Raw genomic sequence first — 27,545 nt, forward strand, 5'->3', positions numbered from 1 at the left:
ACTTGGTATGGTCCTAGCTTTGTCATTAACTGGCTATATGACCTTATACAAATCATTTTAAAATGAATGATCTTATTCACTTAATCGCTGAGATCCCACCCAGTTTTAAACATACCTTCTCCTTCCATTACTTTGTATTTGCTTTTCTTGTAATTTGAGATATTCCTGTGTGTGTGTGTGTGTGTGTGTGTGTGTGTGTGTGTGTGTGTTCGTGTTCTGAGGGGAGGAATATTTGTTTCTTCTCCTCATTTATCCCTTTTTCATTTTCTCCTACCTAATAACTCACAATAGGTACACTTCAGTCCTTTAAAGAACCAGTTCCTATAAAAACATTCCTTGGGACACCAGTTTGTATGATATTTGGGAAAATTGTTTTTGTGGTCAAACAAGTTTAGGAAATTTTTAATGTTATGGAACCTTATTGGAGATTTATGTGTATATAGCATGCTAAAGATTATCCAAAGTCCTCCAGTAAAGTACCTGTTTTACTTAGTGTATCCCAGGATTTCCTTTGTTTGAGTACCAAACACTCGATTGATATTTTTGTGGGTATGCCTGTGGGTGTTTCTGTGGATACTTGATTATAAGGAGGTGACATGAGTGTCTATACATGCCTAATATGGTATTAATACCTATCTTGGGTTTTATGGTATCTATTTTGAGAAATATTGTTTTTTTTTTTAATTTTAATGTTTGTTTATTTTTGAGAGAGACAGAGACAGAATGTGAGTGGGTTAGGGGCAGAGAGAGAGGGAGACACAGAATCCAAAGCAGGCTCCAGGCTCTGAGCTGTCAGCACAGAGCCCACCACGGGGCTTGAACTCAAGAACCACAAGATCATGACCTGAGCCAAAGTCGGACTCAACTGACTGAGCCAGCCAGGCACCCCAAGAAATATTGTTTTCAAGGTCTGAAGGAAAATCTCACATTGAATTCTCCCATCACTTTTTTATATATTTACTATCTATGTGGCTAAACCTATACAAGCTATGTGTATAAGAAAATATAGAGACTTACAGTAATCACAGTTTTCTAGCTATTTCTTCCTAATGGCCCACTACTTTTAGTCTGTACACAAAGGATATAGGATCCACAGACTACATACTCTGACCCTCTGATAACAACACCAGAATCAGTTTCAGAATTGGAGCTGACAGGAATCAGATGTGCAATAAAGATTTGTACATAGGTGGAATTCATTCCAGGAAAAGGCCTAGCCCAAAAGATAATTTGTGGTTGAGGATGGTAGTGAAGAGTAACTGCAAAATATAGACAGTGTCAGGGAACTTCCCATTTAATTTTAACAATTTTTTCCAGAGTTAGGTAAGAGTATGGTGACAAAACCTTTTTTGATGATAGAAGAGCACTGTCAAATGATGAAATGGTAATTTAGATGATGAAAGATTGTTAAAATGTTTGTGAAATACAGGTCTAGATTCAATATGCATACACACACACTGGATTGGGGGCACATTAATAGGTATTCCACTTGTCAAAATGGTAGAATTCTAAAGTGCAGTCCTGATGATTTTCTAAACCCCTCATAAAACTCAGAAGGCCTCAACTCCATTATATGGAATGCCTTTTGCTTTGACTCTATGCTCAACAAGTAGATTTCAGGTTTGGTTTCTCACATACCATATTTTAGGGAGGAATTTGTTAGGATGGTACCTGTTAGTAATTGTGCCACTGGAGCATCCTGTCAGTAGTTATAAATTAACAGATTGACCTTCTCGTTGATCCCTTAGTGTCCTGGGAGTCTGGTAAGCATGACATAATTCTCCAAAGCCTGCTAATCCTTTGGTGAAAAACTCAAAAGAGTTCCCAAAATTGCAAATCTAATGATTAAATCTCTGCTTCAAATATTCTGTACATCTTTATCATCTTAATGACAATATTTATTTGATAAGATTATATAAATTTTCTTAGCAACTTTTGTTATTTTAATGTGAGAATCCAAATCATTTAATCTCCCTGTTTTAAGGTAATGCTAAGCAAAATGTATCTATCTCTATTGTTATTATTCAGTCCAGTTTCACTAATAAATGAATGGTTATAGGGCACCTGGGAGGCTCAGTTGGTTAAGCATCTGACTTTGGCTCATGTCATGATCTCATGGTTCTTGAATTCGACCCCTACTTCAGGTGAGCCCCACCTCTCTCTACCCCTTGTGGGATTATCTCTTCCCTTGCCCTCGCCCTCCCCCTTGCCCTCGCCCTCAGCTAGCCCCTTTGCCTCTCCCCCCTCTCCCTTCCCCCCTCCTCCCTCCCTCTCCCTGCTCTGCCTATCCCCCATCCCATCTCCCCCACTCCCTCTTCTCCCTCTCCCCCTCCCTTTCTCCACCCTCATTCATTTGTAGCGTTTCTCTGTCAAAAAAAAATCAAAAATGGTTATACTGTATTTCTAAAACTGAATGGTAAGGAAGCCCTATGTACTACTAATGAACAATGAGACTCATTTCCCAACACACCCATATAATAGAACATGTCCCAAAATTACGCTAAAAAGGGTTGTTAATCTTGTAACCTCACAAAAAGGCAATACTTCTATAGCCAAATAAGCTTCTATTTATTTGTTGTTATTGTTGTTGTTGTTGTTGTTGTTGGGAGATACTATTTTGCTTACTAAAAACAGCAGCAATAACAGCAACAAAAACGTTACTTTTTCCCTTGTGGCTCGGTAGAACAGTTCAGCTCATCTGAACGGGTAAGAACAATTTCTTATCCATGTGAAATAATACCTCACCTGACCTTAAGACTTAGTTGGTTGTTCGTATTGTTTAAAAATATATTGATAATTTGTTTGGAGTTGTGAGAGGTAGAGACTTCTCCCTTATAGAACGTCCACTGTGTCTGAAAGAATAATTTTTGGTACATCAGTCCCAGTTCTGTCCAGAGAACAGACACCTTGGTGTTTGCATCAAGAAGTGCTTTTGTACAGAATGCTCTGAAAATTGTTGGAGGAGATAAAGGAGAGAATTCTAGGCTGTGCCTTGAAAATGGCATCCAAAATAACACAGAGCGTTAGGAGCTATCATAGTTCTCTTTTCTAGAACTATGCTGGAAATAAGAACCCACTCTACTGCTACCACTGCAGTTGCAGCTGCCCTTGAACACGTTGGTAACTGGAGATCAGACTTCTACAGCTGCAGTGCAGGAGGCAGGAAGGCTTTTGATGATGCCATGGCCACTGTTGCTGTGCCCACACTGCTTCCCCTTAGGAAGCTGGATGATGGACACTGAGCACCACTCCAAGCACATGTCTTATTTACAACAGTCGTGCTTCCCAGGTGAAAATGTTAAAATGGGCAGGAAAATGGCCTCACAGTTTTTCTTCCATATTTCTGAGTACACATCAGTTAGCATCCAAAAACTGAGCTTCCAGTTTGTGTGGAAGATAGCTTAATGGTTTTTAATCTCTTTGAGCAGACAGAAAACAGAATGAGATTGATAGAGCAAATCCAGAGTATCCAACATAGGTTTCTGTTGTTGTTGTTCTTGTTCTTGTTATCTTTTATCTATAGAAATAGTTAATATCAGTTCTTCTGTAGTTGAAATTATGCATTTGCTTCATCATAGTTGCTTACAAGTGCAGTAAAACCAGTACAGGAGCTGATTATTACTGTGTTTTATTCTGCTCCTTTGATAATTAACATTTTTTTAAATTCACGTTGTGTCAGACTGTGCTTTCCACAATTTCATTCCTTTCTCTGGAATCATAAATTTACTTAAAAAAAAAACTCCCATTTTTCTCCAAGGTGGCCCATTAGATCCCGTCTATTATTTGTTTCCTCTCAACCGATTTCAGGAACTCATCAAATATTTCCTCTTCCTTCATGAAGATCTGAAAAAGGGTAATGTATGGCGGGAAGAAAGATGGCATCATTGAATTCTACATAAGCATGCAGGTTTTGAAAATAAATTATCTTTTTATTGTTTGGTTTTGTTATCACGAAGAGAGATATTTAGCTGCTTATGAAGTTCTGAACAGGAACATAAGTTTTAAAAAAGACATTTTAAAATGAAATAAACCATTCCTTTAAACTTTTTGCTGTATCAGATGCAAGTTTTACTCTGTCTTTCAGCTTTGAGGATTTGATTTGTAAAAACAATACAACTGACTAAATTAAAATTGTCATGGGTATCTCCACAAAAATTTTGAACTGGAAGGACTGCATTATGATTGTGATTACTCACACAATAGTCCATTGGGAATTAAAGCAGGTACTTTGGTAATTTGTGCAGAAAGATGTTTGTTCCTAAACTGCAGATAATTGAGGCAAAATGCTTCTAATATGTGAATTATGCAAATAATCATCTCAGTGTTCCATCCCATTCTATGTTAAGCCTGAGCTTTTATTTTGGGACTCTCAATTAGTGTTGTCCATCCTATTTCCATGGGATGAAATTCACACAAAATTACATGGTGAATCAAGGTAATTATTTTAATAAACACAAGCTCTGTTTTCCAACTCTTTCCCCTTGAATTACACAGGCTTACCTTGGAGATATCTGGTTCTGTCCCAGACTACCACAATAAAATAAATATCACAACAAAGCAAGCCAAGTAATTTTTTTTTGTTTCCCAGTGCAAAGAAATATTATTTTTACACTATACTATAGTCTATTAAGTGTGCAATAGCATTATGTCTAAAAAACAATGTGTATACCTTAATTGAAACATACTTTATTGCCCCAAAATGCTAACTCACACCTAAGCTTTCAGTGAGTCATAACTTTTGCTGGCAGAGGGTCTTTCTTTGATGTTGATGGCTGCTGACTTATCAGGGTGGTGGTTGCTAAAGGCCGAGTGGCTGCGGCCATCTCTTAAAATAATGCAGTGATGAAGTTTGTGATATCAATGGACTCTTCCCTTTACCAACAACTTCTCTGTAGCATGCAATGCTATTTGATAGAATTTTATGCACATTAGAACTTCTTTAAAAATTGGAGTCAATCCTCTCAAACCCTGCTGCTGCTTTATCACCTAAGTTTATGTACTATGCTAGACATTTTGTTGACATTTCAACAGTCTTTGCAGCATCTTACCAGGACTACATTCCATCTCAAGAAACCATTTTCTTTGCTCATCCATAGGAAGAAACTCTTCATCCAGTCAGGTTTTATCATAAGAATGCAGTTCTTCAGTCACATCTTCAGGCTCTGTTTTTTTTTTTTTTTTTTTTTTTTTTATAAATTTTTTTTTTCAACGTTTATTTATTTTTGGGACAGAGAGAGACAGAGCATGAACGGGGGAGGGGCAGAGAGAGAGGGAGACACAGAATCAGAAACAGGCTCCAGGCTCTGAGCCATCAGCCCAGAGCCTGACGCGGGGCTCAAACTGCGGGACCGCGAGATCGTGACCTGGCTGAAGTCGGACGCTTAACCGACTGCGCCACCCAGGCGCCCCCAGGCTCTGTTTCTTAATAGCATACAAAATGGTGAGTCCTTCCCAGAAGGGTTCCAATTGCTTTGCTCAGATCCATCAGAGGAAGCACTGTCTATGGAAACTATAGCCTTAACGAGTATATTTCTTAAATAATAAGACTTGAAAATCAAATTTACTCCTTGATCCATGGGCTGCAGAATGGGTGTTGTGCAAACAAGCATGAAAACAATATTAATCCTCTTGCACATCCCTATCCGAGCTCTTTTGTGATGAGGTGCATTGTCAATGAGCAGTAATATTTTGAAAGAAATCTTTTTGTTTGTTTGTTTTTGAGCAGTAGTTCCCCACAGTGGTTTTAAAATATTCAGTAAGTCCCATTGTAAACAGATGTACTGTCATCCAGGCTTTGTTGTTTTATTTACACAGCACAGGCAGAGTAGTGTAGCGTAATTCTTAAGGACTTTAGGATTTTTAGAATGGTGAATAAGTATTAGATTTAACTGAAAGTCACCAAGTACATTAACCTAATGAGAAAGTTAGCCTCTCCCTTGAAGTTTTGAAGCCGGGCATTGACTTCTCCTCTGTAGCTATGCAACTCCTAGATGGCATCTTCTTCTAATAGAAGGCTGTTTTGTCTACAATGAAAATCTGTTGTTTAGTGTAGCTACCTCCATTAGTGATATTAGCTAAATCTTCTGGATAATTTGCTACAGCTTCTACGTCAGTACTTGCTCCTTTATCTTGCATTTTGCAGCTTCCTTACCCCCTCAGTCTTCATAGAATTAAACAGAGTTAGGTTCTGGGGTGCCTGCCTGGGTAGCTCAGGCAGTTAAGCATCTGACTTCAGACCAGGTCATGATCTCAGGGTGCGTGAGTTCAACCCTGCATCATGCTCTGTGCTGACAGCTCAGAGCCTGGATCCTAATTCAGATTCTGAGTCTCCCTCTCTCTCTGCCCCTCCCCCATTAGCACACTGTTTCTTTCTCTCTCTCTCTCTCTCTCTCTCTCTCTCTCTCTCTCTTTCAAAAATAAATAAACCTTTAAAAAAAAAAAGAGAGAGTTAGGTTCTTGTTCTGACCTAAGCATTAGTTTAAGGGAATGTTGTAGATTGCTTGATCCTTTATCTAGGCAACCTAAACTTTCTCTATATCAGGAATAATGTTGTTTTATATTCTTATCTTTTATGCGTTCATGGGGTAGTACTTTCCATTTCTGCCAAGAACTTGTCCTTTTCATTTACAACTTGGCTAACTGGTACAAAAACCCTAGCTTTGAGCCACTCTGGCCTTTGACATGCCTTCCTCACTAAGCTTAATCATTTCCAGCTTTTGATTTAAAGTGAGAGACACATGACATCATCCTTTCACTTGAATTTAGAGGCTATTATAGGATTATTTATTGCACTAATCTCAATACTGGTATGTCTCAGAGAATAGGGAAGCTTGAGGAAAGAGAGAGAGAGAGATGGGGGAATGGTTAGTTGGTAGAGCAGTCAGAACATACACAACATTTATCAATTAAGATCACTGTCTTATATGGTTGTGATTCATCATGCCCCAAAACTATAATGATAGCACATCAAAGATCATTGATTACAGATCACCATAACAAATATAAGAATAATGACAAACTTTGAAATACTGAAAGAATTACCAAAATGTGAGACAGAGACATGAAGTGAGGAAATGCAGTTGAAAAACTGGCAACTAGAAATTGTTTGACATAGGTTTGCCACTGAACTTCAGTTTGTAAAAAAGGAAATCTATTCAAAGTGCAATAAAGCAAAGCACAATAAAATAAGGTATGCCTGTAAATTGAAAATCTTCTGGAAAGGATTTATTAATCTGAATGCCATTAAAAACATTTGTGATTCATGGGAAGAGGTGAAAATATCAACACTTACAGAAGTTTGGAAGAGCTTGATTCTAACTCACATGGATGACTTTGAACGTTTCAACACATCAGTAGAGGAAGTAACTACAGATGTGATGGAAACAGCGAGACTAGAATTAGAAATGAAGCCTGAAGATTTGACTGAAGAGCTGCATTCTTATGATAAAACTTGAATGGATGAATAGTCGCTTCCTATGGATGAGCGAAGAAAATGGTTTCTTGAGATGGAATCTAGTCTGCTGAGATGCTGCAAAGATTGTTGAAATGTCAACACAATGTCTAGAATAGTACATAAACTTAGGTTATAAAGCAGCAACAGAAGATGGTATCTGAGCTATCACTAGATACAGAATCTGCTGGCACCTTGATTTTGGACTTTCCACAATTTTCCAGAATTGTGGGATTTAAATGTTGTTTAAGTTTCCCAGTCTATGGAACTTTCTTATACCTACTCAAACTCATTAAGACATTCTCTTTTCTTTACTCTAAAAATAGAAGTACATTTATTTCTTGGTATATCCCTCTGGAGTATAATGGGACAAATCCCTAGAAAAACAAACAAACAAAAAACACACTTCCTCCATGTGTACACATCTTAGACTTACTTTAGAATCAGATGTCTGAGGTGTAGGACTATAAATTTGTCACTACATTGATTGAGTAAATCTGGATTTCTTCTGAGCTATTCTTTAATTCAGAGATGATGTAACACCTTCAGAATACTTCAGTGTAAATCCTAAAAATAATCTCCACCCATGTCAAATACATTAAATTGAATCACTTGTGATTGTTTTTGACTCTTGGGCTTGACTCTTAAATTTTTTAAATAAATAAAAACAGTCCAACCGCATTTATTGTTTTATGTTATGTATATGTTTCCATGAATTCATGTCATTCCATTACTATTGTGTAATTAATCCAAACAGCAGAGTAAGTTTAATTTAAAATGTTTGCCAATAGCAAATATGGCTAAGGAAGCATCTTTACAAATATTTGGTCTTTGGGTTAATCACTTAATTTTTTTTTTTTTAACCAGACCCAATGCAACACATAGCATTGGTTCAATTGAACCACTCTTTATTTGCAGAATCAATCCACTAGAAATACATCAGTACATTCTCTTCTTCTCTTATTGTACATCAAAACCAATAACCAAAATCACATCATTTTTTATTTGTTTTGTTTCATATTCTGGGTCTGTAACTTGGGTAGAATAAGAGATATGACAAATATGAACAATAAACAATAATATTGTAATATATTACATATAAAGTGCTATGTATATTATATAATGTAATTATCATAATATGTAATGAAAAGTTTGTGTTTTTAGTGATATGAATCAAAAGGTAATCTAAAGTAAGATAATATTTGCAAACAGAAAAAGTCAAGGTAACCAGTAGTGTCTGAAACAAACCATGGCCAAAATGTCAATAAATTCTTAATAAGAGCTACAAAGCTGTGAGAGTCATAAAATGATTCTTGGTAGGAATAGACAGCAAAGAAGGGCTGTAAAGAATTGTAAGCAGTAAGGCTGTAGAAGTCAAGATATGGCAGTTTTAATGCAAAAGTGAATGTGGCAGCATTTCATCCCCAGTACAACATTTTGTCAGGACATCCTTCTGATCTTTGCTTTATTATCTCTTTTTATTCACTTAGGCTCACCAGTTGTCACTATTCTTCCAACAGTTATATGGCACTATCATCCCTCACACTATTGTTACTCCCCCTGGGTACTCATTCCAGCAAATTGCTATTCTGCCCAATTACGCTTTTGTAAAATTACTTGTCCACAGTAAGTAAAACAAATGCTTCTTATGTACATCTTTCCTGGGTAAAGAATAGTGATTTGCAAAATTTGAGCTCACAGGTAAAATCAAGGAAAATATTTCAGCTGATTAAAGAACAAAGGGGCTATGACTTAAGATGATCCCCTACCTGATTTATTTAGAGGTGAGGGCACCGAGTGTAGGCAGGAGGTTCTTGAGCAAAGACTAGCATGAAAAGAAGAGTAGTATTGATTTGGAAATATTTGCTGGGCACTTACATTGAGCTAAACACAATTCTGTTTGAGAAATTTAGCAGTGAATTAGTTATACAGAATCTGCTGGCATGGGGCTACATTCTAGTGTGGGGAGGCAGTGAGCTACTAAATAGTTAATTTCTATCACTGATGAATGCTACAAAGAAAATGAAATTAGCCAATAGTACTGACTGGTGGGGATGAGTCACTGTGTGTGGAAAGGGAATGAAGTGGTATTTTTTAATATCCATTGGTCAAGAGAGGCCTTTCTGAGAAACTGACATTGGAGCAGATACCTGATTGAAGTGAGAACGCGAGCCATGCACATTCAGATACTCTTCTCTTGAAGATCAAATACAAATGTCCTAAGGTGGAAGCTTTCTTTGCAGGTTCCAGAAAAAGTAAGGAGGCTAGTGTGACTGGAATAGAGTGAGCAAGGAAGAAATGAGTTGGAAAAGGGTTTAAATACTTTGTAAGTCATGTTAAGTACTTTGGATTTTATGCTAACTATGGTGAGAAGTCATTGGATATTCTAAGCATATGAGTGATATTTTGGAAAGTGAGAATATAGACTGAATTTTTATAATAAAGCCTGTTGTTTACTAAAGCTCTGAGGAAGAAACAACACAAATGGAAGTTGGAAGGCCACTACACCTCATCCCCTGAGTTGTTCATGGTAAGATGTTACAAAGAGAACTATACCATAAAGTTTTGACTTAAAATTGAGCTGAAGTTCATCAAACTTAAATATTTATAAAAATATCAATGATATCATTTTAAAATCATTAGCACAGGAGAGTAAATATCAAGAGTTTTACCAGTTTTTAAAACTTTTTTTTTTCCCACTGACAATCAACCATAACATAGACTCAGACTATAAAGAGCGCTATTTTCTTCTTTGGTGTCATAGTATACTTAGGGTTTTACTGTGTTCACTTAGTTGAAATATCAGTGAAGAAGCTATTGCAGCCATCCAAAGGAGAGAAAACAGTGTCTTGACCAAAGAAAGTAATAGTAGAGATGGAAAGAAGTGTATAGTTTCAGGTGAATGTTTAAGATTAAGATTTGTGATGAATTTAGTACAGGATTAAGTGAGGTGAGCTAAAACTAAAACGAAGGATCAATCATTTGAGTCAGGAGTCAAATAAGAATGCAGTTTTGCAAGTGGGAAAAACACTTTTGCGTAAACTGGTTTTGTTTTTTTTTTGTGTGTGTTTTGTTTTGTTTTTGCTGTAGAGATAATAACACTTGCATCTTTTCTAAGTGCATCCACCATGGGAAATAAGATTGGCTTGTAGCATAGTTTGGAAGATAGAATTGTGAAATTGTAGAACATTAAAATATCAGTCATCTCTTGTTCCTTCCTTCCAACAGAAAACATAAGAACACTCAAGACTTGGGGTGCCTAGGTGGCTCAGTTGGGTTAATAGTCTGACTCTTGATTTCAGCTCAGGTCATGATATCACAGTCATGAGATTGAGCCCTAGGTCAAACTCCGCACTGAGTGTGGAGCCTGTTTTGAATTCTCTCTCTCTCTCTCTCTCTCTCTCTCTCTCTCTCTCTCTCTCTCTCTCTGCCCCTCCATTGCTCACACTCTCTTTCTCTCTCTCAAAATAAACAAATAAACATTAAAAAAAAACACAACATTCAAGACTTATGCAACTATCTAATACTGGCCTACCATCTGTGTCAGAAGCACCTTCCTTGTCTTTTCTCATAAAGGCATGCACAAATTGTATGTAGAACATTGTGACTATTCATATAAAGAACGAGCCTTGATGTTCATTTTGACTTACATTCCGTGTGTTTGAAAAACAGAACTGGAGACTGGGAAGAGGCAGTGTTTCATTAGTTAAGGGGAAAGGAAAGGGCTCTGTAATGTGCCAGAGTCTATTCTTGACTAAGGATGTGCCTGCCCACAGTACACCCAAACTGAACTTCTGTAATACCATTTTGATTATTACACCAAGCAGATAGAGGTTTTGTTTACTCAGTTCAGTTTATTTAATATCATCTAGGGATAAAGTGAGTACATGCTTCTTGATAAAGATTACAGTGACATATAAAAATAAATGCAATTGCATCTTATTCAGCAAGCATTTTTAAATGTCTGGCAAAGAAATGTGATATAAAACTTAAATGTTAATTTCCCACTTAAACCAAGAGACACATAAATCAAAGAAAGCAGATCATTTCCTTACAATTTTACCATGTTTTAAATTTTATTTTTACCTGCTCTTCTCTATATTTGCATTAGAAACACTATAACTGTCTTTACTGAAGGCAGCATCACAGCTTGAGGGACAATTTTTGAATGGAAATAAAAATGCTAAGTTAAAATGTTTATAATATATAACAAGAATAGACATGTGGATAGATGCAATCTGTGGAATGTTTCTGATTTTCTGTGATGTCTTCAAGTTTACTATCATTCGTGGCTTCTTCACCTAAGCTAGAATATAACTTAAATGTATTCCTTTAAACATGATTATATATTTAATGTTGACAAAGGATATATGGGTAGTATATGCCACATGGTCTCACCTTTGCTCTGATAGTCTTTGGAGTCACTATTTCTCTCTTGGAATTTGCAGAATCTTCCTAACTGGTCACCTGTTTTCAGACTTACCCCTTTTATCCACACAACAGCTGGAATGATCTTTTAAGATGCTAAATAGACGTCTAACTTTTCTGCTTGAAACTGTCCCCAGGGACTTTCCATTAAACACTGCCAATTGAACAAAAGGGTTATATGATATCTGTCCTTTCTTGGAGGTCCCTGTAAATGTGATTTAAAAAATTTGCCTTTAATTGTATTAATCCAAAAGCAGAGAGGAGACAAAACATGTGAGATATTTTGGGACAGTGAAGAGCAGATGATTAAACAATAAATGGTTTATGTGTAGTGTCTCTGCTTTGCTGACTGCAGATGGGGATACCAAGATGAAGAGCCCTGAGAAGTTCAAAAATTAGACTCTGGTCACCTCTAAAGGTGGGGATATAGGATAGGACTAGTAATAAGTAGATTAGCTTTGAACCTGTTTTGACAATAGCCCGGCTACTAGATTCCCTACCCTAGTCCACACAGCCAGGACAACCTCCACTGCCCTACATTAGCAGAAGATGAGATGTTTGATTTCTGAAGCAGTAAAATAATAAATATCTGGACTGATTAAAAACAACAACAACAACAAAAAAAAACAAAACAAAACCTAGACCATGGCTATGGAGCAATTAAGTAGAGATTGCAACAAGAGGATTATAGGAAGGAAGGAAGGGAGGGAGGGAGGAGAGAGGGAGAGGGAGAAAGAAAAGAAAAGAAAGGAAGAGATGACTGTGTTTTTATATTTTTTTTCATTTAAGGAGGTGTTTTAGAGTTCTTTTGTCAAATTATGCAATAATAAAAGATACCAGGAAAAACAAAAATAGAAATAATGAACTTCAATTTTTTTTAATGTTTATTTATTTTTGAGAGAGACAGCGTGCAAGTGGGGGAGGGGCAGAGAGAGAGGGAGACACAGAATCTGAAATAGGCTCCAGGCTCTGAGCTGTCAGCACAGAGCCCAACGTGGGGCTCAAACCCATGAACCATGAGATCATGACCTGAGCCGAAGCTGGACGCTTAACCGACTGAGCCATCCAGGTGCCCCGAAATAATGAAACTTCAAAATGAACTAAAGTTGTTCAGGGAAGAAAGTATTATATTAAACTTCCCTTTACTTTGTAGCAAAAATTTATATAGTCACAGTTATATAAACATTGAATATTAATATCCCTAAAAATTAAGGTTGTAGGAGGATGTGGGGAGAGAAAGCATGAATGCATATTTTTGTGTTTGGGTTGTGTAAAGAGTTAAAAACTAATCTTGTGTAAGAATAAGTCAGTAGATTATATATAAACCTTAAAAATGTTGCAGTTTTAACAGAGACATGCTGTACAGAATTATGGAAGTAAATACAACTGACATAGCTAAAACAATTAGAAGAGTCGAAGTGAAGTGGACACTGCTATGTTTTACTGTTAGCCTTGATGGAGTGTTTGACTTTTTAAACCAGCTACATCTACTGTATGATAAAAATAAAATTTGCATTTAAAATAAAGTAATCCAAGGTGCCCACATGGCTCAGTCAGTTGGTTTTGAGCCAAAACTCAGTTGGTTTTGGCTCGGGTCGTGATCAAGTTCGTGGGATGGAGTCCCATGTCGGGCTCTCTGCTGACATCACAGAGCTTCCTTGGGATTCTTTCTCTCCTTCTTTCTCTACCACCCACCCCTCTCTCTCTCTCTCTCTCTCAAAATAAATAAACATAAAAAATAAAAAAAAGTAATCCCTTGGCTTTTCAATATAACACTTATGAAATTTATCCCTCTACTGTAGTTGAGTCACACCTACTAGTCTCTGTTACCTCATCTCTTCACATTCATCTATATTTTAGCTATGATAGAGCTCCTCACACCCCTGCTCTTCATTTTGAGCATATGCCAGGTTCAGTCCTGCTTGGTAGGTTATGCCCCCAGATCTCTACATGGTTAACCACCTTATTTTGAACTTAGTTAAAATATCATCCTTCTAAAGATACCCTCTCGGACCAGTCATTCTGCAGGTCATTAATACTATCTGACACTGCCTTTCTTGGGAAGGGGACCGTATAAGGGATCCACACCTTGATCATGCCCAGATATAGTTGTTTCAGCACAGAGCCACACTTTGTAAAAGTAAAGTAAACATTTTCAAGAGAAAGAAGAAAATTTATCTTTACATCTCCCAGGTTTTATTTATAAGCAGTGACAGAGTATCCTCTGTATTTTAGCATTAATCTGCACTACAGGTAATTTAAATGAACCAAAACAGTTGTCTGTAGAGACAGTTTAGTTCAGATATACTCCTATAAATGACATCCAAGTGATAGAAAGCCAATAAAATCTATCTTAAAGAACTGCAGGATTTGACTTCTGTATTAGTTATGTATTGCTGCATAACAAATTACCCCAAAACTTAGTCATGTAAAAAGAGCACCTATTATCTTAACACTTTCTGTGTGTTAGAAATACGGGAGTTGCTTAGCTAGGTGATTGACGTAGAGTTTCTCTTGAGGTTGTAATTAAGGTATTAGCCAAGACTGCTGACAGCTAGTGATTTAACTGGGCTGGAAGATATGCTTCCAAGCTCATTCTTGTGACTGTTGGCAATAGGTCTTTGTTCCTTGCAAAATGGGCTTTTGCATGGGGTTGCTTGACTATCCTCATAGCATGGCATCTGGTTTCCACCAGAGTGATTCAAACAGAGAGCGCAAAATGGAAGTTATGATGCCTTGTATGGCTTTTCCTTGGAAATCACAGTCTGTCATTTCTACCACATTCTACTCAGTACAAAAAGTCACAAAGAACAGCCTGCACTAAGGGGGAAGAGAATTAAGCTTCACTTCCTGAAAAAAAAAAAGTATCAAAACATTTGATGTGTTTTGCCCACATAAAATGTGGGCACATTTTAAAATTATCAAACCCATTAAGTGTCTATGTTATCATTAGTTATTTATGGTTTTATCTAGTACTGTGGCATTCCCTAGTAATAAATATTATAAGAAATCATAAATACATAAACTAAAGGGCAACCTTTAAGTCCTTCTGCCCCTGGAAAGGCAACTAATATTCATGGGAAACTTACTACATTTCTTTGTACTGCATTCTTAATGTTTGTTTTCTAATTTAAGCCCCTCACCACCTTGTGAATTGGATATTATGTTTATTGAATATAAGAACAATGGCTTTTACAAATATTAGTGACATTCCCAAGAACATATTTTTAAGTAGAGCATTACACTGAAATAGATGAGAGGTGCCTGGGTGGCTCAGTCAGTTAAGTGTCCAGCTTCAACTCAGGTCAGATCAGTCTTATAAGTTCCAGCCCCGTTTTATCCCCTGGGCTTACAGCTCAGAGCCTGGAGCCTGGTTCAGATTCCATCTTCCTCTCTCTACCCCTCCCCTGCTTGTGATCTGTTTCTCTCTCTCTCTTTCAAAAATAAACACATATCATGTGTGTGTCTGTGTGTGTGTATAATGTAATAAATAGTATATACTGTTTACTTCGGTGTAATTACACTAGTGAGTCGATTTAGTTTGAAGACAAATTTTGTTTGATAGACAAAATGCTTTATAATTTTTATTAATTAGTTTACCATATTTAAAAATTGGGAGACCACCAGAATTTGGCTCAGGTCATGATCTCACAGTTCATGGGTCTGCACCCTGCATCAAGCTCTGTGCTGATAGCTCAGAGCCTGGAGCTTGCTTTGGATTCTTTGTCTGACTTTCTTTCCTTCCCTGTTCACACTCTCTGTCTCTCTCTCAAAATAAGTAAATAAACATTTTTTAAAATTGGGAGACTTCAAATGAAATCCAGAAATCTGTATTTTGGGCTTCTTTGTTATTTTTATTTAGTCATTTTTTTATTCTTGTTTTTCCTTTTAATTGAAGAATACTTGATATGCAGTATGTATTAGTTTTAGGTGACATAGTACATATTTATATGTAAACACAGTGGTCACCACAGTAAGTCTGCTTACCATCTGTCACCATACAAAGTTGTTATATTATTGACTGTATACCCTGTGCTGTACATTACATTGCATCCTTGTGTCTTATTTATTTTATGACTGGATTACTGTACCTCTTAATCTCCTTCACCTGTTTCGTCCAACCTCCCACCTCCCTAACCTTCTGGCAACCATCATTTTATTCTCTGTATCTAAGAGTATGTTTCTGATTTGTTTGTTCATCTGTTTTGTTTTTTAGACTCTACATTTCAATGAAGTCATGTGATACTGGTTTTTCTCTGATTTATTTCACTTAGTACATCATAAGATGTACTTATGCTAAGATATACTCTAGGTCCATCCATGTTGTCACAAATGGCAAGATCTATTTTTTTATAGCTGGGTAATATTACATTGCATGTATATACCATGTCTTCTTTACCCATTCATCTACTGATGGATGTGTAGCTTGTTTCCATGTCATGACTATTGTAAATAATGTTGCAATGAACACAGGGTGCATATGTCTTTTCAAATCACTATTTTCATTTTCTTTGCATAAATACCTAGAAGTGGAATCGCTACATCATATGGTAGTTCCATTTTTAATTTTTTGAAAAACCCCAATACTATTTTTTGTAGTGACAGCACAAATTTACATTCTTACAAACAGTGCACAAGGATTCCCTTTTCTCCACATCTTCCCTAAACTTGTTATTTTTTTCATTTTGATAATAGCCATTCAGACAGTTATGAGGAGATGTCTTATTGTGGTTTTGATTTGTATTTCCTGTTGTTAGTGATGTTGAGCATCTTTTCATGTGTCTGTTGGCCAACTCTAAGTCTTTGGGAAAATGTCTGTTTAGATCCTTTGCCCATTTTTTAATTAGATTGGTTGCTAATTTGAAATTCAGTTTTATGAGGTCTTTATACATTTTGGATGTTAATCCCTTTATTGGATATATCATTTACAAATAACTTCTCCCATTCAATACATTACCTTTTCTGCTGGTCGATGGATTCCTTTGCTGTGCAAAATCATTTTCTTTGATGTGGTCCCGTTTATTTATTTTTGCTTTTATTGCCCTAGCCTGAGGATAGAGAGTTAAAAAATATTTATATCATAGAGGCACCTGGGTAGGTTAAGCATCTAACTTTGGCTCAGGTCGTGATCTCCAGGTTAGTGAGTTTGAGCCTTACGTTGGGCTCTGTGCTCACAGATCAGAACCTGAAGCCTTCTTCAGATTCTCTCTCTCTCTCTCTCTCTTTCTCTCTCTGTCTCCCTCCCTCCCTCCCTCTCCTTCTGCCCATCCCCTGATCACACTCTGTTTTTCTCTGTCTCTCTCTCAAAAATAAGTAAAAATTTTAAAAAGTTTGAAAAAATATTCATTATCACTAAGACCAATGTCAAAGACCTTATTACCTATGTTGCCCCCCCCACCTTGGAGTCTGATGGCTTCAGGTTTTATTTTTAAGTCTTTAATCAATTGTGAGTTTATTTTTATATATGATGTTGGAAACTAGTCCACTTTCCGTTTTTTGCATGTAGCTGTGTATTTCTCTCAACACCATTTATTGAAGACACTGTTTTTCTCGTTGTATATTCTTCCATCCTTTGTCATAGGCCAATTGACTTTATAAGTGTGGGTTTATTTCTGATCTCTCTATTCTGTTCCATTGACCTATTGGGTCTGTTTTTGTGCCAATACTATTATGTTTTGATTATGATAGCTTTGTAGTATATATGATATTCAGGATTATGATACCTCCGGCTTTGTTCTTCATTTCCAAGATTGCTTAAGCTATTTGGTGTTGTTTTTTTTTTTTCGGGGGGGGGTGGTCCATATAAATTTTGGTATTATTTATTCTAGTTTTGTGAAAAAGTATGTTGGTAGATTGATAGGGATTATATTGAACATATAGATTGCGTAGGTAGTATGGACATTTCAATAGTGTTCTATTAAATAGTATGTGAGCACAATAAATCTTCCCATTTATTTGTGTCATCTTCAGTTTCTTTCTCCAGCCTCATAGTTTTCAGACTATACATAGTTCACTTTGTTGATTCAATTTATTCCTACACATTTTATTCTTTATGTTATTATAAGTGGGAAAATTTTCTAATTTATTGTTCTGGTACCTCATTATTAGAATACAGAAATACAACAGATAGCATTAGTCTTTAATACATTAATACATTAATACAACAGATTTTGTATTATTAAGTTTTACTTAATTCATTTATTAGTTTTAATAGTTTTGGGGCAGAGGTTTAGGATTTTTTTTAACCTATAGCATTATGTTATCTATGAAGAGTGACAGTTTTATGTTTTCTTTAACAGCTTTTTTTTTAATTCCAGTGTAGTTAACATACAGAATTATATTAGTTTCAGGTGTGCAATATAGTGATTCAACAATATACATTATTTAGTGCTCCTCATTATAAGTGTATTCTTAATCCCCTTCACCTATTTCACTCACCCCCTACTACCTTCCCTCTTTAACCGTCTATTTGTTTTCTATAGTTAAGTCTATAAAACTTAAGTTTTGGTTTGAATCATTTGTCTTCCTTTTTGTTTGTTTTGTTTCTTAATTTCCACCTATGAGTGAATTCATATGGTATTTGCCTTTCTCTGACTGGCTTCTTTGCTTAGCATTATAATCTCTAGATCCATCCATGTTGCATGTGGAAAGATTTCATTCTTTTTTATTGCTGAGTAGTATTCCATCGTATGTATGTATGTATGTATGTATGTATGTATGTATGTGTATTCACACACACACACACACACACACACACACTACATCTTCTTTGTCCATTCATCATTGATGGAAATTTGGACTGCTGCCATAATTTGGCTATTACAAATAAGGCTGCAATAAATAGGGGTTCATATATCTTTTTGAAATAGTGTTTTTATATTCTTTGGTACATACTCAGTGGTGGAATTATTGGATCATATAGTAATTATATTTTTCATTTTTTGAACCCCCATATTATTTTCACAGTGACTGCACCAGTATGCATTCCCAGCAACAATGCACAAGTTTGTCCCCCCCAACACACACACCCTTGCCAACACTTGTTTCTTGTGTTTTTTGATGTCAGCCATTCTAACAGGTGTCAGGTGATATCTCATTGTGTTTCTGACTTGTATTTCCCTGGTGATTAGTGATGCTTAACATCTATTCATGTGATTCTTGGACATCCATACACCTTCTTTGGAGAAATGCATGTTCACGTCTTCTGCCCATTTTAATTGAACTATTTCTGGGTTTTTTTTTTTTCAGACTTGAGTTGCAAAAGTTCTTTATATATTTTGAATACTAATTATCAGTTATATCATTTGAAAATATGTTCTCCCCTTCAGCAGGGAGTATTAGTATTATTTAGTTTTATTTTTAGTATTGTTTCCTTCATTGTTCAGAAGCTTTTTATTTTGATACAGTGCCAATAGTTTATTTATCCTTTTGTTTCCCTCACTTCAGAAGACATATCTAGAAAAATGTTGCTATAGACAATATCAAAGAAATTACTGCCTGTGCTCTCTTGTAAGATTTTTATGCTTTTGGGTCTTATATTTTGATCCTTAATCCATTTTGAGTTTATTTTTGTGTATGATTAAGAAAAGTGATCCAGTTTCATTCTTTTGCATGTAGCTGTCCACTTTCTTAACACTATTTGTTGAAGAGACTTTATCCCATTGTCTGTCCTTGCCTCCTTTGTGGAAGATTAAGTGAGCATATATCACAGGCTTATTTATGGGCTCTGTGTTCTGTTCCACTGATCTGTAGGTCTGTTTTTGTGCCAGTGCCATATTGTTTTGATTACTGTAGCTTTATAGTATAACTTGGAATCTGGGATTGTGATAACTCCAACTTGGTTCTTCACTTTCAAGATTGCTTTGGGCGTTTGGGGTCTTTTGTGCTTCCATACAAATTTTAGGATTAGTAATTATAGTTCTGTGAAAAATGCTGTTGGTGTTTTGATAGGGAATTGATTAAAAGTGTAAATCATTTTGAGTAGTATAAACGTTTTAACAATATTTGTTCTTTCTATCCATGAGCATGGGAAGTCTTTTCATTTCTTGGTTTTGTCTTCAATTTCTTTCATCAATTTTTTAAATTTTTTTTTAAATTTTTGTTTATTTTAGAGACAGTGAAGGGGAGAGAGAGAGAGAGAGAGAGAGAAGGAGGGAGAGGGAGGGCATGAGTGGAGGAAAGGGGCAGAGAGAGAGAGAGAATCCCAAGAAGGTTCCATGCTCAGCATGGAGCCAAACATGGTGCTTGATCCCATGACCCTGTGACCATGAACTGAGCCAAAATGAAGAGTCAGTTGCTTAATCAAGTGAGTCACCCAGGCACCCCTCTTTCATAAATGTTTTATAGTTTTCAGAGTATAGGTATTTTACCTCTTTGGTTAAGTTTATTCATAGGTTTTTTATCATTTTTGGTGTATTTGTAAATGGGTTGTTTTCTTAAATTCTCTTTCTGCTTCTTCTTTAGTGTACAGAAATGCAATAGATTTCTGTAGAATGATTTTGTATCCCACAACCTTACTGAATTCATTTATCAGTTCTTTTTTTTTTTTTGGTGGAGTCTTCAGGATTTATATATATATACATATATAGATATATGTATATATATATATACACACATATATATATGTATGTATACATATACACACATATAATATATATATATATATATAGTATCTTCTTGCTTGCAAAAGGCGAATGTTTTATTTTTTCCTTAATAATTTGGATGGATATGTTTCTTTTTGTTATCTGATTGCTGTGGTTAGGAGTTACCACATTACATTGAATAAAACTGGTGAGAATGGACACCCTTGTTTTGTTCCTGATGATAGGGGGAACGCTTTCAGTTTTTCTCCATTGAGTATGATAATAGGTATGGGATTTTCATATATGACCTCTGTTGTGTTGAGATATGTTCCTTCTAAACCTACTTTATTGAGGGTTTTACCATGAATGGATACACTTTGTCAAATGCTTTTTCTGCTTTAATTTACATGGTTATATGATTTTTTTTTACATTTTCTCTTGTTGATTTGATGTGTCACTTTGAGTGATTTGCAAATATTGAACCACTCTTACAGAAATAAATCCCTCTCGATTACAGGGAATAATTATTTTAATGTAATGTTAGATTGGGTTTGCCAATATTTTGTTGAGGATTTTTGCATGTAGGATCATCAGAAATATTGGCCTATAGTCCTCTATTTTATTGGTGTCTTTATCTGGTTTTGGTATCAGGGTAATACTGGCCTCACAGAATGAATTTGGAAATTTCCCTTCCTCTTCTACTTTTTGGAATACTTTGAGAAGAATAGGTAGAGTTGTCTGGCTAAAGGGTTATCATTTTCAGTGATGTCTTTTCAAATGTTTTCATTTAAATTCGAGTTAGTTAATATATAGTGTAATATTGGTTTCAAGAGTAGATTTTAGTAATCAATTACTTACATAGAACACCCAGTGCTCATCATAACAAGTGCCATCCTTAATTCCCATCACCCATTTAGCCCATCCCCCCATGTCCCTCCATCAACCCTGTTTGTTCTCTGTCATTAAGAGCCTTTTTTACAATTTTTTTAAAATATTTATTTTTAGAGAGACAGAAACAGAGTGTGATTGGGGGAGGGGCAGACAGAGAGGGAACCACAGAATCCGAAGGAGGCTCCAGGCTCTGGGCTGTCAGCACAGAGCCTGATGCTAGGCCTGAATCATGAGCCATGAGATCCTGACCTGAGTGGGAGTCAGATGTTCAACCCACTGAACCACCCAGCCTCCCTATTAAGAGTCTTTTATAGTTCGCTTACCTCTGTCTTTTATTCCCTTTCCATATGTTCATCTGTTTTGTTTCTTAAATTCTACATATGAGTGAAATCATATGGTATTTGTCCTTCTCTGACTGACTTATTTTGCTTAGCATAATACACTTTACCTCCGTCCATCTTGTTGCAAATGGAAAGATTTCATTCTTTTTAAAAATTTTTTAAATGTTTGTTTGTTTATTTATTTATTTATTTTGAGGGAGAGAGAGACACACAGAGAGAGACAGAGAGAGAGAGAGAGAGACAGAGAGAGAGAGAGAGAGAGAGAGAGACAGAGAGACAGAGCATGAGCAAGGGAGAGGCAGAGAAAGAGGAAGACACAGAATCCAAAGCAGGCTTCAGGCTCTGAGCTGTCAGCACAGAGCCTGATGTGGATGTGGGGCTTGAACTCACAAACTGTGAGATCATAACCTGAGACAAAGTCAGATGCTTAACCAACCGCACCACCCAGGCACCACTGTTTCTTGGGTGATCTTTTCAAAGAACTATCAGCTCCTGGTTTTAGTTATCTGTTACATTGTTGTTTGTTTGTTTGTCTGAGTTTTGTTTTGTTTTGTTTTGATTTCTAGTTATTTACTTCTGCTCTAATCTTGATTATTTCCCTCCTTCTGATTTTGGATTTTTTTTTTCTATATCCTTTAGGTATAAGGTTAAAAGGTTTTGTTTGTTTTTTAAGATTTTTCTTATTTATTGAAGTGGGCCTGTATCTCTATAAAATTCCTTCTTAGAACTGCTTTTACTGTGTCCCAGGGATTTTGAAAAACTGTTTCCATTTTGAATTTTCTCAGGTATTTTTTAATTTTACTTTTTTTTATTTCTTCATTGACACATTGATTGTCTAGTGGCTTGCTGTTCATCTCCATATGTTTGTTTTGTTCTTTGCTTTTTGGTTTTCTTTTCTTTTTTATTTTCTTCTTTAATTGATTTCTAATTATATACTGTTAAGGTCAGAAAAGATACTTGATATGATTTCAGTCTTCTTAAATTTATTGAGATTTATTTTGTAGCAAAACAAGTGATTTATCCTATAAAACATTCCATGAATACTTGAGAAAGATGTGTATTCTGCTGTGTTAGGATGGAGAATTCTGGTAAGTTTACCTGGTCTAATTCAGGATATTGTTTTCTCATTAATTTGCTGTCTGGACATCCAGTGATGCAAGTAGACTATTAAAGTTCCCTACTATTATTGTATTTCTATCAGTTATTCCCTTTGTATCTGTTAATATTTGCTTTATATATTTAAATGTTCCTATGTTGGATGAGTTAATATTTACAAGTGTTACATCTTCTTGTTGAATTTGCCCTTTATCATTATGTAATGCCCTTCTTTGTTTCTTGTTGCAACATTTGTTTTAGAGTCTAGTTGGTCTGAAATAAACATTGCTACCTCAGCTTTCTATCCTTTCCATTTGCATGGAATATCTTTTCCTATCCCTTCACTCTCTGTCCATGTGTGTCTTTGGATCTGAAGTGAGTCTTTCTTATAGGCAGCAATAGACTATATTTTTGGCCCCTTTGAAATAATGAAGCATTTCTATGTCAAAACAATCAGCTGAAATCAAGCCTGCCTTTTTATGTAAATGTGTAACTTCAGGCTATCTTCTAGTTTAGTCATAGTTCCTTCCAAAAAGTTTTGCCTATTTATGTTATTTTTCTCATTCTTGTGGACATTTACCTTTTCTATTTCTGGCTAGTTGAAGACTATATAGCAAATAATTTGAAAAAGAAATCAAGAGGTAAATTTTGTCAACGTGTAACTTTCAAAAAGTTAAAAACATGACTCATATGATATATAGTATTCACTATAGTATTCATATATTAACTATATGTTAAGGAGTCATTTATCTCACTAATGAAAGAACCAGAAGGATGGTAAATCCGGTTCAGAGGAGCACAGAAGAGACTGTAGAATTTATAATCACTGAAATAAAAACATGCTAATTTAAAATTGTAAAGTTATATATAAAACCACTTACTGTCATATAGCAATAAAAAGGGGTATCTTTACTACGTGATGGAAATCATTTGCATCTCTATTAGACAAAAAAATTATAATCAATGTATAAATTAATATCTAAATTCATAGATATTTGGACTGAATCAGTAGTAAGCTATAAGTTAAACAAAGGTATATTACTTAGGAAAATTAACTAGTTATTGAAGGTGCCTATTAGACAATGGTTCAGTGTGACATTGAAGGCACATATAGACATTCCTTTATATTTTTTTAACAGGATTTTGACTTTTTTTCTCAATAATTTTGTGGCATGGACTACTCTATTAAACAATACTGGAGTAAATGTGTCCTTCTGCTAGAGTACCATAACAAAATGCCACAGGCTATATGGCTCAAAGAATAGTAATTCATTTTCTCACAATTCTGAAGATTAGAGGTTCCAGATCAAGGATTCAACAGGTTTGGATTTCTCTGAGGCCTCTCAGTGGCTTACAAGTAGCCTCTCTTCTCTGTGTAGGGATCCTTGGTATCTCTCTTTGTATGTCATAACCTCTTTTTATAAGGATAGGATAAGGTTAGATTAGGGCTCACCTTAATGGCATTGATTTAATCATCCCTTTGAAAACTTTAGCTCCAAATGCAGTCACATTCTGGGGCAATGGAGGATAGGACTAGAAAATATAATAGGAATATATTTAAATTTTTGTTCTGGTACAGTAATAAATCCCTGAACTAAATATTTATGATTTTTTTAATATGTCATAAAATGATTATAATTATCTTCAGCAACTTCCTATGATCTTGGTTGTATTTCAGCAAAATGAAGATGAAATACTGAATCCATTGTCTAGAAGATTTACCTATCTTCTGAAATGTGTAAATAATTCTGGCCAGATTTACTTATTTATGTACCTTTATATCTGTCAGCTTGCTTACTTGAACTTTTTGTCTAATTTCCTCCAATCTTAATAAAAGATTACATTAAAACTAGACAGAAACTTCAAATATAAGAAAAGGAAACAAAGTCAATTCCCACAATAACTGAGTGTTTGGCTAATTATTAGGTTCTTTCCTGAGACCTTGTTGCTTCAAACTTGGATGGTTGTTAACAATACCTATTGTTTCAGTAGCAGAGGATATTTCTGTAATGATACAGACTTGAAAAAAAGGTGTGAATGCTGTCAAACAGCTCTTTTGTCCGAAATTTCACTTGCATAGACTACATCAACTACACAGTTGAATGGACTCTGATACATACTTTATCTGAACCGCAGGTATTTAAAATGGCATTTGAAACAGTGGGTTCTGTTCTCTAGTTGATATAATAATGTAAAAAGAATAAAAACAAACAAAGCATACATTTCCAGATTTCTGGAGATAGAAATATTTCAGCTTTTTAAAAATCCTCACTGCTGAACTGGTTGAGAAAAGCTTCATGTAGTTTGTGGAAATTTAAATGGTTATATTTCCATAAAGACTGTGCAATTCAGGAATGAAACTGTAATCGATAGCTTGAAAATGTGTGTCCAATGAATTGCAATATCTGCTTTCTGCTTGTCCTTATAAAGCATGATAGAAATTCCACAAAGTTGCTACTTTCCGTACCTTGCTTTGACAATATACCATTACGAGTGACAATAATGACACACACATCTATATTACTCTTTTTGTTGAAAGGGTATCATTCACTGAAACAGCATGTTACTAAGGAAGTATTTTGAAGCATAGAGCAAGAAGAATGTTTAGGTTCAGATTGCAGAAGGAAACTCTGCTTTGTCAATGAATCAGAGATCCATAGTAAGTTTGAACAAGAAGCTGTCAAATTATAATTTCTAATAAATAAAAACATGACTGTCATGAAATTCAAGAATAAATATAAACCAGAAACTTATTTATGGAATTATTGAGGTAACCAGCACAGTAGTGCTGATCTAAGAGCATTAGTGGAATTGGATAATTACAAGCATTTTAAGGAAAAAGAATGTATAAATAAAATTTGTCGGTAAGTATAAAAATGGTTAATGCCTCACAGAGCAGTACAATCATAACCTTTGAGGTTATCTTTTCTACAAGATAATTATTCACAAATTAACATGAAAATTTCACAGTATAAAGGTCTGATCAAATGGAAAATATTCAAGTCAAACACAGACACATTCTCCTAGAGCTGCTCTATCCCTTGTAGCCACTAACTACCTACCTAAATTTTTAAATTTAAATTTGAGTGAATTAAAATGAAATACAACACAGATTTAGTTTCCCTCTCAAACTAGCCACATTTTATGTGGTCACTAGACACTTTGGCTAATGGCTACTTTATTGGACAGCATGGATGTAGAATATTTCCTTCTTCACAGAAAGTACTATTGAATAACACTTCTGTGGAAAATTAATATTTGAGCAGGCCTGTTTTATAATGCATATGCATGCCACTGAAAAACATCACCACTCCTTTGGCTTAATTTTCAAGTTTTGAGTATTGTTTGTAAACAAAGAGATTTTACAGATCTATTTTCCACCTCCTTTTTTTTAATGGAAGAGGATCTGAAAATATAAATTTACCTTAGATTCATAAAAAGTTTACTCTTACTACTGAAGAGTTTAGCTGTGTCATTGAACCAATTTTCACGTTGGGTTGAGTGAACTATTTAGTATAAATAAGAAAAGTGGGAGAAAATTTTATTGTAAATACTTACATTTGGGGATTTAGAAATCATTTGTCCATTTGTCTAGATCATTCTTAGTCCTTAAATAGCAAGAAGAAAGGTATCAAAAGGTAGTCATTACTTTATAGAGTAATTAAATCACCTATTTTGACCTAGCAAGAAATTAATTATCTGATGGTTTGGGCAGACTTACATAGTCTTTGGCATATGATACTAAATTTGCATGTGTAACACAATGATTTTGTTTTTAATGTGTGTTTTTCAGATGTGCAACAAATGGCGATCGACTGGCTTACCAGAAATCTCTATTTTGTGGACCATGTCAGTGACCGGATCTTTGTTTGTACTTACAACGGGTCTGTGTGTGTCACCCTGATTGACCTGGAGCTTCACAATCCTAAGTCAATAGCCGTAGATCCAATAGCGGGGTAAGAAGTTCTGTTTTATAATGTTTGATATGAAATAGTTTCCATTAAAATAAGTAATGCATCCAAAAATTGTATAATAGATCGGTCTCTGACAGGAGCTGTGGAATATAAGATTGCAGGCTCAAAGTATTTTTAAATGTTGATATTAACAACTGCATTGCAAAGAGAAAAGAAGGGCTATAATTTACCATGCAGAAGCTGGGTAATACCAGTTCCTTAACACATTTATATTGCTGGCCTAACCTGAGATACAAACAACCCTCTTCACAATTGCTTTGGGGTCACCAGACAAGAGCCTCAGGATAGTTTTAGGTTAAAGAGAGGAGAACTTTAAGTTCCCTTAGCAGTAGACCTTGTAGTCAGCAAGCTTCAGAAACACCACTTGAAAGATGTGCTATGAACAAACTTACGTTCAACACATTTGGTATTTATAAAAGGTGTATGATGAATGTTCACGGGTACTACTAAAACATTAAAGTCATCTTTGTTAGTTGAAACCATCTTTTTTTTTCCCCTCCAACTACTGATATGTAAATACTATATAATTATGGAGTTACTGAATTCTTTATCAGAATTCATCTTCACTTTTTTTTTTGATTTTCTAATTTTGCAAGCCACTTTGTTGGTTAAAAGTATGTCTTATCTGACCTTCTTGTATCTAATAGGCTCATTAATCTTTTTAAATATTTCACAATTTGTCAAATACAGTCATAAATGTTTAAATTCCCATCAACTTTGTTCACATGATTAGAAAATCAATATAGAAATTATGCTTCAGTTTTACAAATGCTATGGTATTGTT

General features: G+C 35.3%; 1 protein-coding gene across 1 annotated transcript in view; it reads left to right on the forward strand.

The window, feature by feature from the left end:
- Window positions 1–27,545, forward strand: part of LRP1B (LDL receptor related protein 1B) — a 1,903,200-nt gene that overhangs the window by 911,355 nt on the left and 964,300 nt on the right. Inside the window, exon 7 of the mRNA XM_047873645.1 lies at window positions 26,581–26,743. Within this exon, the coding sequence (XP_047729601.1) occupies window positions 26,581–26,743 (163 nt within the window). The remainder of the gene's footprint in view (window positions 1–26,580; window positions 26,744–27,545) is intronic.

Source organism: Prionailurus viverrinus, chromosome C1, assembly GCF_022837055.1.
Source record: "Prionailurus viverrinus isolate Anna chromosome C1, UM_Priviv_1.0, whole genome shotgun sequence".
NCBI classification, from domain to species: Eukaryota; Metazoa; Chordata; class Mammalia; order Carnivora; family Felidae; genus Prionailurus; species Prionailurus viverrinus.